Genomic DNA, 17,328 nt, shown 5'->3' on the forward strand with positions numbered 1-17,328 from the left:
GATATATATATATATATATATATATATATATATATATATATATATATATATATATATATATATATATATTTACCCAGATATCGAGGCGCATTTAAATGATTTTGGGAAACTGTCCATTCCCGTTGTAACTATAGGTGGCACCACTGTTATCAACACAGCAAAAGTGACTAGCTAACGAGATGACGGTTGTTGTCAGAATGAGATGGTCTTGGGTACTCTGATCCAGGGTTTTGTGGCCAAAGTGCATGGCGGGTGCCGTCTTGTAGACTTTGGCTCGGGATTCTCCAGCCATGGGATTCCAATTTTTGATGGAAGAGTTGGGAGTGGAGTGTCGCAGTGCGACCGTGGAGCTACCGGACCTGCTGAACAACCCGGTGGTGCGCCTGGTGGCGCAGAAGCACAAGCGGACAGCAGCGCAGGTCCTGCTGCGCTTCCTGGCCCAGCAGGACATCATTGCTATTCCCAAGTCGACCAAGGCGGCGCGGATCCATGAGAACGGAGACATCTTCAGCTTCCAGCTGGACGAGCTGGACGTGGCGGCGTTGAGCTCGCTGGACCAGGGCGGGTCGGACAGAACTTTCTGCATGTTCATGCTTCCTGGCGTCCGCGATCATCCGGAGGCTACCTTTTAATTATCGTTTCAGGGCATTGAAAGGAGTGTTCCACGTTTGGGACATATTTCAGAAGCGTACTCCGGGTAAACCTCAGGACCATTTGCGCGTAATAAAAGCGTTAAGTAGTGTCACGGCAACGCCAATGTTATTGCAAACAATGCTGTTAGCTATTTTCGATCCCAAATTACGCTTCTAACGTGTTGTCACATCACTACACTCCTCTGTTCCTTTTTATCTTATGGTGTAGTTCCAGTTCGCGACCACTGACGGTGGCAGCATCTGTCGATGGTGATCATCAGCTGCAACAGAATAGATGCACCTTTCGCTGCTGCCGTTTGAACCCGCAGGTTGCGGGCCTGTGGGCTTGAAAGTGACGCCCCCACTGGTATGAATGACGCCAGTGTAAGCAAGTGGTTCATGTTTGGGATAACGGGTGGTGAAGGCCATTTTGCGGGAACTGCGTTTGTTGAAGCTTGAACCAGCGTGAAACTATAAACCACGTGATGCGTCTTTGTCCAAGAGCCAAAGTATGTTGCGAGAAGAGCCACTGTGCTAAACGCCACATGACATAAATGAAAAACGTAGGAAAGCGTTTCGTTAAATTGGCGTAGTAATTGCCTCATGTTTGTATGCCGTTTTCCCTGAAAAGGGAGTTCCAAGCTTTCGTAGCCTTTATCATGCAAACATTTTGCAGTGTTGTGGGCATGGGGCAGATAGTAGTAAGCTCAGAGCAATAGACCCCAGCTGGATCAGTGGTTATCTTGTTCTCGCAAGGTTATGCGATAAGAGGCTTTCCTCCGCGGAGTACATATCGGTCACAAGTATGCAGCCCACGGCTATCTGAGGGAGGGAGCCGATAAACTTCTCCGCCATCGATGTAGTGCTGTTCTCACCGTTCGTCATGTGATTATATCGCGTGCGCGTCTCGTAGAAGAATGCCAATGTCTCTTTGCACGGGATGACTGGCTTCTGACGCTCTGTGACAGTCTAGGAGACATGGCTTCTGACGCTCTGTGACAGTCTAGGAGACATGGCTTCTGACGCTCTGTGACAGTCTAGGAGACATGGCTTCTGACGCTCTGTGACAGTCTAGGAGACAACTCGCGCTTTCGGGAATGTAATCAGCTCGCTCGTTTCTTGAACAGATCTTTTTGAAAGCCATTTAAACAGGTTTGCTAGTTGGATAAAAACTTGGTGGTGGGAGCCTAATGACCACTGTTGTTGGCGTGCCCGAAAATCCCAACTAACCATGACAACACAAGCCTTTTGACGAATCAGTGTATTGGAAACATTGCGGAACACACATGTTGGGAAAGCAAAGCGAATGAAATGCAATATTTTTTTAGTGATGCAAAGGGAGCTCAGTGAGGTTTCTCTCGCCGGAGTGGCTACTGTAGTCAAAGATATCAGCAGATCTGGCACCACGGATCAAGTCGGACACGCCTGATCTAAGAAAAAGTTAAAAGCACAGACGAGGTGGCATGCTTCCTTTAAATGAACTGTTCCAGATTTGTATGGGGCTGTGGTCGAGATAGCAATTTTCAGAATGATCCCCTGCAGTCCACTGTTATACTTTTTAATAAATTTTCTTCTTTCTGAGCTAGGCGCCCGCGAACTTGTGTACCCTATTTAGCGCTGCGCAATTTGAATTCACCCAGAGATTATGACGTTATAGAAACGTGACACGAATTCCGCCTTCTCATTTATGATATTGTGTTCAGCATACTGAAAAATATGACCATTCACTTAATAATGCCTGAAGTACGTCAGTACACATCGTTGCATCAACGGACGGCAGTTGGTTTGCGACCAGTTGGACGCTTTAAATGCAAGTTTCGAACGTGGACGGCGCTTTTGTGATACATAGTTCAAATACATATTTGGGCAGTTCTGTTAGTTGTGACGGAAATGCCCTAATGCCGACGCGCCCTTAAAAACCACATCACCACCACTGTGACGGAAATGCGGCTGGAAATCGAATGACTGGAATGGAATAATATCGTAACCGAAAATGCAAATGCAAGTTAAAAAGCATACTATCATGGAGAAGTGCGCAATAAAACCACGAAAAAGGTTTCCAACAGACACACAAAACAAAACTCGTTTATTTTACACGCATCCATTAACAAGCCACCTCTTGTGGAGTTAAAATACTCCAAGCGAGTCAGGCTTTCCGCTTCCGTGGTAATTCTCCCACGGCTGATCTGGCAGCGACTTTTACACAAACTTTTCATCACATAATCATACCGTGACGTATCACGGTACATATTCACGAAATGGTGGCATTTTGTTGTCTTGTAGTGCAGTCTTGCGCTTAAACCCACGCCCGGCCGGGGAAGTCGACTAAAACCCCGTACGGTTTTTCGAGTACAGACAAAACGTGAACGACCGCAGCAACACAAAATTATCAATACCTGTTTATCCATTAATTTGGCATCCTTTCTGCGAAGCTTTGTTTTGGTATGCCACGATCAGTTACCTAGGCCAGGTCAAAGAGGTCAACCTCTAAAAAACTTCGAGCACAGTTTTGTGGTTCATTTGTCATTGTTCAAACTTTTAGTAGTATAATATGATAGTGCCTACAATTTGTGTATTGCAGATTGTTCCGAAATTGCTAGGTCAGTGACCTGAAGTCAGGTAAATTTTTGCAATTATTTTCGTGTTTAAGGTAAGTTGTACGTATTATTGTGTATTTTTGATGTTCGGATATGAAAAGAGTGCTAACTTGCATGCACAGCTATCATATGACCACACAGCACATAACCTTGGCCCAGGTCATTACCTATCTATATTGGTACCTTTTGCAAAACACACGCTGAGCCGAAAGCAGACAGTTTTTGGGTATTTTTGGATGCGGAATTCGAATCCTCGAATGGAATCCTTATTTGCTATTATTCGAATGCATAATGAGGTCATAGTAGATCATATGGGGAAATTAAAGGTCACATAAAGCCATCCAATGTTATTGACCTTTGTTACCAGTAGCGGAGAGGCTAGATGAATGAGTGTGACGCGTGTAACCACCTCTTTATCGTGTCTGTGAAGCTGATGACGTCCATTTTCATGTGCCAGCGCACTTGTTCTCAATTCGCTATATATGCGTCTCCAAACGTCGAGAGAGCTGTGTGTAATGAAGACAACACCTATGTGATCTTAAGTACCTGTATATGTACAATACAGTATTTCTGGCCGCATGAAAACATTCTACTGGTCACATGGACCCGGTTAGCACTTCAAATTTTTCGTTTGGATGGTTTATAAATTTGACATGAGTTGACCTCAGATGAACTTTAGGTTACCCTTAAATGGTATTTTTGTGTTTGGAATTCCTTTTTCCAGAGATGCATCCCATAAAATAAACTTAGTCTGAAGCACATCGTGAAGAAAAGCATCGTTCTTGTAGGCTGCTGGTGTAGCAGTTTTGAATGGTGACCTGATCTGACCTGATCCACGTGGGGAATAGAAATGGTCGGAATGGACTCTACATTAGTAAGGTGTATTTCCGCGCCCTTGGTATCCGTCACGACGTGTTAACGTAGGTTGGGTTGTAATTGCATCGGTCGGAACGACCGTTTTTAGCCTGTCATGGCCTGGGGTGACTTTACATTTGACCCAAGGTAAAAATTGGTGTACATTCTTCAGATTTGATGATGCGTTCAAAACGATATCTTTGTTTTCCGCATACGAAGTCTGGAAGTTTGAGATCTCAGGGGAAGTCAGCTCCCCTCCGGCCGGGCGCAGGTTAAAATGAGGGACTAAATGGCCGAGCAAACCTGTTGATAGCCCCAGGCTCCGAGCCTATAGAACCGATCGATGCCAGACCTTCACCATTCGATGCCACTTAGTCGATATCCTATCCGTTCTAGAACATGGTGAGCTTGTGTCAGGTCAAAAGTCACAAAATATAAAAACGGAAAATACGGTTACAGATAGCGCCATGTTCCGAACCTATGGAAGCGATCAGCTTAATATCTTCAACAGTCGATGCACCATAGTCACTGTCCTATCCCTTTCAGAACATGGTGACCTTGAGTCAGGTCAAAACGCACCAAAAATGCCCAAAACCACGAAAATGGCCGCAGACAACACCATGCCCCGAGCCTATGGGACAGATCAGTATGCAAACTTTATAAATTGATGCGCCGTAGCCGGCATCCAATCCTGTCCATAAAATGGTAACCTTAGGTCTCGTAAAAGGTCACCGAAAATGGCCAAACCCACCCGAAATTAATTTGCAGACAACTCCATGCTCTGGGCCTTTGGGACAGTTTGGCAACAAACCCTTACCAATCAATGTGCCAAAATCGATAACCTGTCGATAATGGCGCGTCGATTGGTGAAGGTTTAATGTATATGGGTGTCATATGCTTGGAGCAGGAGGTTGTCTGCAGCAATTGTGGTGGTGCGGGCCATTTTTTGTGATCTTCAACCTGACTCAAGGTGAACATGTTCTCGAAAGGATAGGATAACGACTATGGCGCGTCGCTCGGTGAAGGTTTGGTGCTGACCGGTGCCATAAGCTCGGGGCATTGGGGCTGCTTGAAGCCAATTTTGGTGGGCCTGGCCATTTTTGTTGACCTTTGATCTGCCTCAAGGTCACCATGTTCTGGAACGATAGTACATCGACTAGGGCGCATCGATTGGTGAGGGTTTGGTGTCGATCAGTCCCAGAGACTCGGAGCGTGGGGTTGTCTGCAGACTAGTTTCAGGTGGTTTGGGGGCGTTTTTTGGTGACATTTGACCCAACCCAAGATCACCACGTTTTGGACAGGATAGGATGTCGGCCATGGTGCATCGATTAATGAAGGTTTTATGCTGATCGGTGTCATGGGCTTGGAGCGTTAGGTTGTCTGCAGCCAGCGTTGTAGGTTTTGGGGTGTTTTTGATGACCTTTGACCTGACTCAAGGTCATCTTGCTCTGGAATGAATAGGATATCGACTATGGCACATCGATTGGTAAACGTTTGTTGCCGATCTGTCCCATAGGCTTGGGACATAAGGGTGTCTGCAAACTAAGTTCATACGGTTTTGGCCGTTTTCGGTGGCCTGTGGCCAGACCAAAGGTGATCATGTTCTGTACAGGACATTTATTGGGTAGGTTATTTACTATAACTTATCGATTGGTAAAGATTTTGTGCCGATCAGTCCCATGGGCTTGGAACATGGGACTGTCAACAGATTAGGTAGGCCGTCTAGCCCTTCCCTTTTAAAGGCATACCGTTAGTTCCAAGTGGGCCTTATTCACTAATCGTGACGCTTGCTTCAATATGCTTAGCTGTTGAACATTGCCATTCCTAGAAGAATCGCTGAGAGGTCTGCGCAGTTAACTGGTATGCCATTTCGCAAGATCCGCATTGTATCTTTTGCCATTTTACAGGACACGACATGCAGTGTTTCACGTACCACTCATCTATGGAGATCTCTGAAAAGTTGCGAACTTTTTTCTGTCGGACTACACAAACTGTATAAATTGCGGTTGCCAGAACTATGAGTTAAACCCATTTAGTCTATTGCCAATACACATGCACATGTTACACACACACACACACACACACACTCACGCACGCACGCACGCACGCACGCACGCACGCACGCACGCACGCACGCACGCACGCACGCACGCACGCACGCACGCACGCACGCACGCACGCACTGAGTCCCAGAAATGCCAAGGAGATAATTCAGGTTGTGACGCGTACATGTCTGAAAGTCAAACATCGTCCAGTTCACTACTCCGTAACAACTGGTGATGGCTGGTTAACTGGCCGAAACGTTGTGTTCATGCTACCACACCAGGCTAGAACAATTGGCATGGGCACAGGCACCTTTCGAATGTGTGCATAGGTGTTTTTAACAGCTTCCAGCCTCCCCACGGCCAACTAGTGGGTCAGCTGGCTCATCGATCCGCGGCTAGACGGCTAGCCGTTTAGCCGGGTGGCCGTTTAGCTGAAAACCAACCTAGTGTGTTGAAAGATAGTGTGTGCCTGGACATACCTCATAGATGTATCTGTAGTTATCGACGTTCCTTCTGTAGATTGTTCAAAGAATTAATAGGAAAAAAACAAACCATGAAATTTCCCTCCATGCTGCACACGCTATTTGGCGACTTGATGAGCATGATGTCTTAACGGGGGAGGGGGGGGGGGGGGGGAGGAGAGGGATGTGAGTTCACGAACATGGACCTCCGAGTTGAGGACTCAAGTCCCTCTAAATGAGCACGACTCCACGCCCCTGATTTTGAGACGCCGTGATGACAATTACAAACGCGAGGTGTATAGCGTTGCCGGCATCGGCTTACCACTTCTCATTGTCGGCTTTCACCTGAGCCATAGACGCGTAGTACGTGAAACACTGAACCACTATTCCGTGTGAATGGTCGGCGATCAAATGCAGGTGTAGGCATTCGCATTCCTCGTGCATTTAACCGTTACTGGGCTGCGCTCTCGCAAAGACAAGCTACGTGCTCTGAAAGCAAAGCTACAACTGCAGTTTTTGTAAAATCATTCAGTGCATGCATGCTATGCTTATTGCATATTGAGACATGGGATGACTCTGCGAGGGCAAGTGTTTATGGTCCGTGCCATTATTTCACGCAACTAAACAGCAGTGTGTGCTAGGCACATTAATTTGGATATGAATTCGCAGGGGGGGGGGGGGATTACCATGATTCGTGATTGTAAGGACTATTTTTAAGAGCGAGTCGCAGTTCCATTGACAATGCCTACGCACCGCAAAGAGATTAACGGACCCCACAACTGTTGATAGGTACAGTACGTAGCGTATCAATGATGTATCAGCTATAACTGTTGGACTGCCATGGTGCCTTGAACAATTGCTTCAGCTGCTTACCGCACATAGTCTCTCAGCGGTCCGCTCCCCTTGTTACCAAAGTACGATTGTTGGGCTCTTCATATTGCTGTCCGTGGCCGCGTCTGAGATTGAAAACCAAGACAGCTTTCCTGATCACCAGGTTCCGAATCTGCGGATGGGAGTGGGGAGGGGGGGGGGGACCAAAAGCCCATGAGACCCCCTCTCCTCTCCACTGGCTGCGCCATTGCTGTCGGATGGTCTGTGTACATAAGTGACTTGCTCGCTCAGCCGGGAGAGCGGACCAAGTCTCGCGCCGTCATGGTGACGGGCGTCTTCTGTTCTGCGGATGTGCTGCGTGCGGTTGCTAGCTTTTGAATTGAGTCTAGTGCCTTATTTTTGCCAGTCATGGTGCGTGAGCGTGTCGGAATTGCTATGTGGTCATGGGTTAGGCTCGTTGCACCAATCACGGCCGCTGTACACCGTGTGCTTTTCTGGCTTTGGACATTGGCGGAACGAGGCAGTTCGGTGGGTGCGAAGTGCAGTTTTGCGGTGCCTTTACGTGCAGTAGCAGAATGCGACAGCGCTTTGACTAGATGGTGGATCTCAGTTATTATTCGTTGGTTACTTCGGTGCGGTAAAAGTTGATAAAATGTACGTGTGTGGGGTCATATCACATAAGGTGGCGTCATTGCATCATAAACCTTCGTATTGTTTGCAGCATGCGATCCAATTTAGGTTCCTCGACATTGTATGCCCTACACATTTTCTGCTTTTTGCGTCCAAAAGTAATATGCAAGCAGCTGGGATAAAAGCATAGGCGAATCGTGCACTTCGCGAGTGGTGAACTGTGTCGTCACTCAGATAAGCTGCGATTTGAATTGCTTGGCGCGTTGCATTTGCCGGCTGGTGGTCTCGTGTACCTCAGGCATCTTGCGCCTCCATTAGCAGGAGGGCTTACTGGTGTGATTCAATCAATACAAAATAGGATGGATATCTTAGTCACTACTTTCTGTATTTCTAGCTGTTCCTTTAGAGTGCAGCGCACTGCATGAACTGCACACAAAACTATGCAATAAATAATGAACTGAACATGAATTGAGTAATCAAAATGCTTTTGGTTTATTCTTTTCCGATGCGTTTTTCTTCCCACATAATTTTATTGCCACTCAAATGTCGTGATTTTTCACAAGCCGTTGGCGGTGTAGATGCTTGATGTCGCCATATGTCGATCGTATGTAAGGGAACAATGTGAACGATTAGATGAGAATTGTGCCTAATGCAGCATATCTTGATTTCTGTTGCGTAAATAACAAACGGCGTCGTTCCTGATAAAATGCGTGCAGCCGGCCTGCCGTAGACTTCGTGTGCATCTATCAGGACCAAGCACGCTTCGGCTGCCGTTCGCGGATGTCAGTGTGCTTGCAACATCATGAGCTCGTCGCGGGCACCGAAGCAAAGGTCGCGGTGTCGGCACTGGTGGTGGTCGACCCGGCCGGATCCCCCCCCCCCCCCCCTCCCGTGCCGGGCAGAGCTGGGCGGCTCGGCCGGCCCACGCGAGTCCGCCACGATAAAAGCACCGACCGGTTCCCGGGTGGCCCAGTCGCACGTGAGCCGGCACGAACCGAGGAGGCACCGCCACGCACCATGAACACTTCGGTGACGCTCTCGGGAGGACAGCGGATGCCGCTGCTGGGGCTGGGCTGCTGGCAGGCTCCGAGCCAGGAGGTGGCCGCCGCCGTGGAGGCCGCCCTGCTAGCCGGCTACCGGCACATCGACACCGCTTACAACTACCTGAACGAGGACGGCGTCGGAGAGGGAATCCGAGCCGCCCTCAAAACACGCAGGATGACCAGGAGGGATCTCTTCGTGGTCACCAAGCTGCCCATGATCGCCATGCAGGAAGGCAAGGTGGAGAAGTACCTAAAGAAGTCGCTGAAACTGCTGGGTCTCGACTACGTCGATCTGTACCTTGTCCATACGCCGTTTGGGTGTGTGGAGAGAAGTGAGACGGACGTCTTTCCCTCGCAGGATGGGAAACTGCTGATAGATTGTTCGACTGACCTGATCGCCGTGTGGAAGGAAATGGAAAAGATGGTGAAACTTGGCCTGGCAAAATCGATCGGCGTATCCAACTTCAACGCCAAGCAAGTTCTGAAGATAGTCTCCAATGCTGAGATACCTCCCGCTGTGCACCAGGTGGAATGTCACGTCTATTTCCAGCAGCGCGCACTGCGCGAGGCGTGCAAGAAGCACAACATTGCCATCACAGCGTACGCTCCGCTGGGCTCCCCCGGCCGCAAGGTGCTGTACGAGAGCCGCGGCGCGACCGTGGAGCTACCGGACCTGCTGAATAACCCGGTGGTGCGCCTGGTAGCGGAGAAGCACAAGCGGACAGCAGCGCAGGTTCTGCTGCGCTTCCTGGCCCAGCAGGACATCATTGTCATCCCCAAGTCGACCAAGGCGACGCGGATCCGTGAGAACGGAGACATCTTCAGCTTCCAGCTTGACGAGCTGGACATGGCGGCGCTGAGTTCGCTGGACCAGGGCGAGCCGGGTAGAACCTTCCGCATGTCCGTGTTTCCTGGCGTCAGCGATCATCCGGAAGCTCCCTTCTAGGCGCCGTTTCAGGGCATGAAGTATCCTTTGTGACGCTGTCCCTCTGAAACGGTGGGGCTCTTCTTCGTTTTATCTATGTAGAGTGACTTTGTCCCATTGTAAGATGTCTGCGTGGTTGACTCGTGCTATTGTTTCGCTAGTGCTCATTTTATTGCGAACCATTGTGTTGGGCACGGAATACAGTGTTCGAGGTATCACTCGTCTATGTGACCTATGAAAGTTACAATCTGTTCATGCAAATTACAATAACTGCATGCATTGAAGCAGCGAAAACTGTTAACGAAATGCATGTGGTCTAGTGCTGGTATATATATATATATATATATATATATATATATATATATATATATATTCTGACCCAGATATCGAGACGCATTTAAATGATTTTGGGAAACTGTCCATTCCCTGTTGTAACTATAGGTGGCACCACTTAGCAACGCAGCAGAAGTGACCAGCTAACGAGATGACGGGTGTTGTCAGAATGAGATGGTCTTGAGTACTCTGATCCAGGGTTTTGTGGCCAAAGTGCATTGCGGGTGCCGTCTTGAAGACTTTGGCTCGGGATCCTCCAGCCATGGGATTCCAATTTTTGATGGAAGAGTTGGGAGTGGAGTGTCGCAGTGCGACCGTGGAGCTACCGGACCTGCTGAACAACCCGGTGGTGCGCCTGGTGGCACAAAAGCACAAGCGGACAGCAGCGCAGGTCCTGCTGCGCTTCCTGGCCCAGCAGGACATCACTGCTATTCCCAAGTCGACCAAGGCGGTGCGTATCCATGAGAACGGAGACATCTTCAGCTTCCAGTTGGACGAGCTGGACATGGCGGCGTTAAGCTCGCTGGACCTGGGCGGGTCGGACAGAATTCTCTGCATGTTCATGTTTCCTGGCGTCCGTGATCATCCGGAGGCTACCTTTTAATTATCGTTTCAGGGCATTGAAAGGAGTGTTCCACGTTTGAGACATATTTCAGAAGCGTACTCCGGGTAAACCTCAGGACCATTTGCGCGTAATAAAAGCGCTAGGTATTGTCACGGCAACAGCATCAAGGTATAATGAGGACAATGCTATTAGTTATTTTCGGTCCCAAATTACGCTTCTAGCGTGTTGTCACATCACTACACTCCTCTGTTCCTTTTTATCTTATGGTGTAGTTCCAGTTCGCGACCACTGACGGTGGCAGAATCTGTCGATGGCGATCATCATCTGTAGCAGTATAGATGCACCTCTCGCTGCTGCCGTTTGAACCCGCAGGTTGCAGGCCTGTGGGCTTGAAAGTGACACCCCCACTGGTATGAATAACGCCAGTGCAAGCAAGTGGTTCATGTTTAGGATAACGGGCGGTGAAGGTCATTTTGCGGGAACTGCGTCTGTTGAAGCTTGAACCAGCGTGAAACTATAAACCACGTGATGCGTCTTTGTCCAAGAGCCAAAGTATGTTGCGAGAAGAGCCACTGTGCTATACGCCACATGACATAAATGAAAAACGTAGGAAAGCGTTTCGTTAAATTGGCGTAGTAATTGCCTCATGTTTGTATGCCGTTTTCCCTAAAAAGGGAGTTCCTAGATTTCGTAGCATTTATCATGCAAACATTTTGCAGTGTTTTAGGCATGGGGCAGAAAGCAGTAGGCTCAGAGCAATAAACCCCAGCTGGGTCAGTGGTTGTCTTGGTCTCGCAAGGTTATGCGATAAGAGGCTGTCCTCTGCGTAGTACGTATGGGTCACAAGTATGCAACCCACGTCTATCTGTTGGAGGGAGCCGATAAACTTCTCCGCCATCGATGTACTGCTGTTCTCGCCGTTCGTCATGTGATTATATCCGCGAGCGCGTCTGGTAGAAGAATGTCAATGTCTCTTTGCACGGGATGACTGGCTTCTGACGCTCTGTGACAGTCTAGGAGACATGGCTTCTGACGCTCTGTGACAGTCTAGGAGACATGGCTTCTGACGCTCTGTGACAGTCTAGGAGACATGGCTTCTGACGCTCTGTGACAGTCTAGGAGACATGGCTTCTGACGTTCTGTGACAGTCTAGGAGACACGGCGTCTGACGCTCTGTGACAGTCTAGGAGACATGGCTTCTGACGTTCTGTGACAGTCTAGGAGACAACTCGCGCTTTCTGGAATGTAATCAGCTCGCTTCGTTTTTTAAATATATCTTCTTGAAAGCCATTTAAACAGGTTTACTACTTGGGTAAAAACTTGGTGATGGGCGCCAAATGACCACTGTTGTCGACGTGCCCGAAAATCCCAATCAACCATGACAACACAAGCCTTTTGACGAATCAGTGTATTGGAAACATTTCAGAACACACATGTTGAAAAAGCAAAGCGAATGAAATGTATTATTTTTTTAGTGATGCAAAAGGAGCTCAGTGAGATTTCTGTCGCGGAGTGGCCACTACAGTCAAAGATTTCAGCAGATCTGGTACCACGGATCAAATGGGACACGCCTGATCTAAGAAAAAGTTAAAAGCACAGACGAGGTGGCATGCTTCCTTTAAATGAACTGTTCCACATTTAGGTTATGGTTATGAAATAGTAATATGCAAGCAGCTTGGATACAAGTGTATTCAAAAGTAATATGCAAGCAGCTTGGATACAAGCGTATTCACTTCACCTCGAATCGTGCACTTCGCGAGTGGTGAACTGTGTCGTCACTCAGATGAGCTGCGATTTGAATTGCTTGGCGCGTTGCATTTGCCGGCTGGTGGTCTCGTGTACCTCAGGGATCTTGCGCCTTCATTAGCAGGAGGGCTTACTGGTGTGATTCAATCAATACAAAATAGGGTGGATATCTTCGTCACTACCTTCTGTATTTCTAGCTGTTCCGTTAGAGTGCAGCGCGCTGCATGAATGGAACACAAAAATATGCAATAAACAATGAACTAAGCATGAATTGAGTAGTCAAAATGCGTTTGGTTTGTTCTTCTCTGATGCGTTTTTCTTTCCGCATAATTTTATTGCCACTCGAATGTCGTGATTGCTCGCACGCCTTTGGCGGTGAAGATGCTTAATGTCATAAAGTGTCGGTTGCATGTAACGGAACAATCTGACCGATTAGATGAGAATTGCGCCTAATGCAACATGTCTTGCGTTCTGTTGTCTAAATAACAAACGGCGTCGTTCCTGATAAAATGCGTGCAGCCGGCCTGCCGTGGACTTCGTGTGCATCTATCAGGACCAAGCACGTTTCGGCTGCCGTTCGCGGATGTCAGTGTGCTTGCAACATCATGAGCTCGTCGCGGACATCGAAGCAAAGGCCGCGGTGTCGGCACTGGTGGTGGTCGACCCGGCCGGATCCCCCCCCCCCCCCGTGCCGGGAAGAGCTGGGCGGCTCGGCCGGCCCACCCGAGTCCGCCACGCTGAACAGCGGCCAGTTCCCGGACGGCCCAGTCGCGCCTGAGCCCGCACGGACCGAGGAGGCACCGCCACGCACCATGAACACTTCGGTGACGCTCTCGGGAGGACAGCGGATGCCGCTGCTGGGACTGGGCTGCTGGCAGGCTCCGAGCCAGGAGGTGGCCGCCGCTGTGGAAGCCGCCCTGCTAGCTGGCTACCGGCACATCGACACCGCGTACCTCTACATGAACGAGGACGGCGTCGGAGAGGGCATCCAGGCCGCCCTGAAGTCGGGCAAGATGACCAGGAGCGACCTCTTCGTGGTCACCAAGCTGCCCAATGCCGGCATGCAGGAAGGCAAGGTGGAGAAGTACCTAAAAAAGTCGCTGAAACTACTGGGTCTTGACTGCGTCGATCTGTACCTTGTCCATACGCCGTTTGGGTGTGTGGAGAGAAGTGAGACGGACGTCTTTCCCTCGCAGGATGGTAAACCGCTGATAGAGTTTTCGACTGACCTGATCGCCGTGTGGAAGGAAATGGAAAAGATGGTGAAACTTGGCCTGACAAAATCGATCGGCGTGTCCAACTTCAACGCCAAGCAAGTTCTGAAGATAGTCTCCAATGCTGAGATACCTCCCGCTGTGCACCAGGTGGAATGTCACGTCTATTTCCAGCAGCGCGCACTGCGCGAGGCGTGCAAGAAGCACAACATTGCCATCACAGCGTACGCTCCGCTGGGCTCCCCCGGCCGCAAGGTGCTGTACGAGAGCCGCGGCGCGACCGTGGAGCTACCGGACCTGCTGAACAACCCGGTGGTGCGCCTGGTAGCGGAGAAGCACAAGCGGACAGCAGCGCAGGTTCTGCTGCGCTTCCTGGCCCAGCAGGACATCATTGTCATCCCCAAGTCGACCAAGGCGACGCGGATCCGTGAGAACGGAGACATTTTCAGCTTCCAGCTTGACGAGCTGGACATGGCGGCGCTGAGTTCGCTTGACCAGGGCGAGCCGGGCAGAAGTTTCCACATGTCCATGTTTCCTGGCATCAGCGATCATCCGGAAGCTCCCTTTTGGACGCCGTTTCAGGACATGAAGTATCCTTTGTGACCCTGCGCTGTCCCTCTGAAACGGTGGAGCTCTCCTTCGTCTTATCCATGTAGAGTGACTTTGTCACATTATAAGATGTCTGCGCGGTTGACTCGTGCTATTGTTTCGATAGAGCTGCATTTTATTGCGAACCATTGTGTTGGGCACGGAATACAGTGTTCGAGGCATCACTCGTCTATATGACCTACGAAAAGTTGCGATATGTTTCTGCAAACTACACGAGTTGCGTGCATTGAAGCGGCGAGAACTCTGGGCGAAACGCATGTGGTCTAGTGTTCATATATATATATATATATATATATATATATATATATATATATATATATATATATATATATCAACAGAAGTCCGTCGTAACACACGCCCTTAAGAAAGCTCAGGGATCGGTACTCTAAGGCATTCAACATCTTCAAGGTCGTCTCGAGGATATCTTTCGAGGCTGACCCCGTAGAGGACGCTGATTCGCTCCATGTTTGAGTGCGGGTGTCACGCGTTTGAGTGTGCGAGTGACTCAGCAGAGCTCACTCTTGGCACTGTGCACCACGACTGTGTGCGCACATCGTGAGTGATAACATCGTGAGTGGGACATTTCGAGCCAGGCTTATCGCGAGCCTTCTAATGGAGGTAAACGAGCCGCCGTTATCTCCGACGCGGGATACTCAGCTACGCTACGCATTGAATGTCGCTCAGCTGAATGCAAACCGGCCTTTCAGAGCATTTTTTCAGAACACCTAACGCGACTTTTTACACCAGGCAGAACTAGTGCCTTAAAACCGGTCTGTGTACGAATCAGCAGAAGTCTGCAGGATGCAGGTATTATGTGGCCCCAATGAGACGCCTGGCACGCCCACCTCTGGAGCTGTCGTCGCTATCTTTCTCCCTGCCCATCGGCCAAAAGATGCAAGACTGCTAAGAAACTTCGTTTCGAGGCTCTTCCAAATGCGCACCGAGCACCAGACGCACGCACGCACGTACGCACGCACGCACGCACGCACGCCCACGCACGCACGCACACGCGTGCGCACACACCAATATATATAAGCATATGAAATATACATATATGTATACATGACATCATATTACATACATATTACACACACACACACACACACACACCACACACACACACACGCACGGGCAATACGCACGCACGCACGCACGCACGCACGCAACGCGCGCACGCGCACGCGCACGCGCACGCGCACGCACACGCACACGCACACGCACACGCACACGCACACGCACACGCACACGCACGCACACGCACACACACACAGATATATACAAAGCGGTGCTACGTAAACCTGTAGTTCATCGGAAATCCCTAGATGTAACGCGGAATAGACTTTTCTTTCGGGCGAACAGTACAAGAAGAATAAAGCGACCGAATAGTTGTAGTAGTTAGAGAGCATAATCGTTATGATTTCTGATGGTCATTTACCTGAGTTTTACGAATGCTACAGTGCTGCGAGATGCTCCCATGAGGCCCTCTGGTTACTGCATTTTCTATTAAGGTCTTGTTAAATGTAGCCAGATCTTGGAGGAACGGGCTACATCATGGGGGAAAATTACGTGTGATGTTAAGATAAATCTGAATTCATATGTTCATGATTTTTAAAGCACTTAAAGCCCGCATTTTCCACTCAATAGTGGAACGTAATACCAATTCGCGGAGATTATATTTGACGTGAACCGTCAACTGATCACAACATGGCTGCCGGAGTCGGGTGCGTCTGGCCGCGGACCAGAGAACGCGCCAGGGTGCTGCCAACCTCAGCTGTCCAATCAACGACACTCGCGGTACGAAATGTCGTTCTGCTGGGGTATGAATGCGGAAGCAGGTATGCCAACTCTTAGCTGCAAACTCGTGCTTGGGCCCTGATATCTGCCCTGTCTTTCCCTGCCTGAATTCGTAGCGGCCGTGCCTGACCCAGAGTGAGGCGATCCTTCAGCAGCGTGATCCCCCCCCCCCCCCCCGTCTTGCCGGGCTGACCAGGACCGCCGTGTGCCGTGCAGACGACTCGATCGCCAAGCGGATCTGTTGGCTGCTGACTGAGTGCTGCTTGAGCGCCCACCAGCCGGCCCAGGCGCTGGAGGCCATCAAGTTCATCGAATCCAAGTTCACCGCCAAGCCGGAGGACGCCAGGAAGAAGGTGCGTCCGGCGCTACGGCGCGACCCAGCCGCCTTGTCGCGCCGCTGCTCGCTGGCGCGGTCCATGCAACTAAGCGGCAGGCCCCTGTAGACGCGGCTGAGGGAGTGTTTTCGTGGCGGTCGGCAACTTCGGCTGAGGTATTACGCATGCCCTGTTCCAAGACTGCTGGCCTGTGGGTTGCGCAGACAGGGGAGCGTGACGAGCGGGTGTAAACGCTGCTCAGGTGCGAGTCGTCGTGTGCACCAGCGCGGGTGCATTCCATTGGATCGTACGGTTTTGGACATTGTATTCGTCAAGTTAAAGCCGCTCAGCGTTATTGATCATCTAACCTCCGGAGAACGGCAAGACACCACCGACGCCATTTGTCGTCCCGTTACTGTTCCCGATCCCGACCCCGGTCCCAGTCCCAGCTCCAGTCCGGTCCCAGGCCCGGTCCCGGTCCCGATCCCGGTCCTGGTCCTGGTCCCAGTCCCGGTCCTGGTCCCGGTCCTGGTCCTGGTCCCAGTCCTGGTCCCGGTCCTGGTCCCAGTCCCGGTTCCGGTTCCGGTTCCGGTCCCGGTCCCAGTCCCGATCTCCCGGCATGGCCGCGTGTGACGTCCCCTCTACCGGCAGGACGGCACGCTGACCAGTCTGGCGCTCCGCGTGCATCGCTACCGGCTGCGCGCCTTCCTGCAGCTGCACAACATGGCCGACCT

At 50.2% G+C, this 17,328-nt stretch overlaps 5 protein-coding genes across 5 annotated transcripts in view; all 5 read left to right on the top strand.

Annotated features, from left to right (window-relative positions):
• The first annotated feature begins 95 nt into the window (after positions 1-95).
• LOC119110407 (aldose reductase-related protein 2) lies at positions 96-910 on the top strand. Its single transcript, XM_037234221.1, has one exon. The coding sequence runs from the start codon at positions 291-293 to the stop codon at positions 630-632; it is 342 nt and encodes a 113-aa protein (XP_037090116.1). The 5' UTR covers positions 96-290; the 3' UTR covers positions 633-910.
• An 8,096-nt stretch (positions 911-9,006) lies between these two features.
• Positions 9,007-10,329, top strand: LOC119110401 (1,5-anhydro-D-fructose reductase-like). Its single transcript, XM_037234215.1, has one exon. It carries the CDS (start codon positions 9,069-9,071, stop codon positions 10,038-10,040), a length of 972 nt encoding a protein of 323 aa, XP_037090110.1. The 5' UTR covers positions 9,007-9,068; the 3' UTR covers positions 10,041-10,329.
• On the top strand, positions 9,069-10,040 carry LOC119109213 (1,5-anhydro-D-fructose reductase-like). Its single transcript, XM_037232807.1, has one exon. It carries the CDS (start codon positions 9,069-9,071, stop codon positions 10,038-10,040), a length of 972 nt encoding a protein of 323 aa, XP_037088702.1.
• Positions 10,330-10,614: 285 nt separating the features above from the next.
• LOC119109214 (1,5-anhydro-D-fructose reductase-like) lies at positions 10,615-14,480 on the top strand. The gene is made up of 2 exons (XM_037232808.1): positions 10,615-10,889; positions 13,409-14,480. Exons 1-2 carry the CDS (start codon positions 10,615-10,617, stop codon positions 14,478-14,480), a joined length of 1,347 nt encoding a protein of 448 aa, XP_037088703.1.
• A 1,807-nt stretch (positions 14,481-16,287) lies between these two features.
• The window catches only part of LOC119109215 (serine/threonine-protein kinase 24), a 6,973-nt gene continuing 5,932 nt past the window's right edge, over positions 16,288-17,328 (top strand). Inside the window, exons 1-3 of the mRNA XM_037232809.1 lie at positions 16,288-16,321; positions 16,497-16,633; positions 17,246-17,320. Of these exons, the coding sequence (XP_037088704.1) occupies positions 16,288-16,321; positions 16,497-16,633; positions 17,246-17,320 (246 nt within the window). The remainder of the gene's footprint in view (positions 16,322-16,496; positions 16,634-17,245; positions 17,321-17,328) is intronic.

The sequence above is a fragment of the Pollicipes pollicipes genome, unplaced genomic scaffold (assembly GCF_011947565.3).
Source record: "Pollicipes pollicipes isolate AB1234 unplaced genomic scaffold, Ppol_2.1 Scaffold_7231;HRSCAF=8579_pilon_pilon_pilon, whole genome shotgun sequence".
Taxonomy (NCBI): domain Eukaryota; kingdom Metazoa; phylum Arthropoda; class Thecostraca; order Pollicipedomorpha; family Pollicipedidae; genus Pollicipes; species Pollicipes pollicipes.

What these genes read in the sequence shown, in the direction of transcription:
- LOC119110407 (XM_037234221.1), top strand. Translation starts at nt 291, where the DNA reads ATGGGATTCCAATTTTTGATGGAAGAGTTGGGAGTGGAGTGTCGCAGT.
- LOC119109213 (XM_037232807.1), top strand. Translation starts at nt 9,069, where the DNA reads ATGAACACTTCGGTGACGCTCTCGGGAGGACAGCGGATGCCGCTGCTG.
- LOC119110401 (XM_037234215.1), top strand. Translation starts at nt 9,069, where the DNA reads ATGAACACTTCGGTGACGCTCTCGGGAGGACAGCGGATGCCGCTGCTG.
- LOC119109214 (XM_037232808.1), top strand. Translation starts at nt 10,615, where the DNA reads ATGGGATTCCAATTTTTGATGGAAGAGTTGGGAGTGGAGTGTCGCAGT. An exon ending in AGCTCGCTGGACCTGGGCGG is followed by an intron (nt 10,890 to 13,408) that starts GTCGGACAGAAT and finishes CACGCTGAACAG; the next exon opens with CGGCCAGTTCCCGGACGGCC.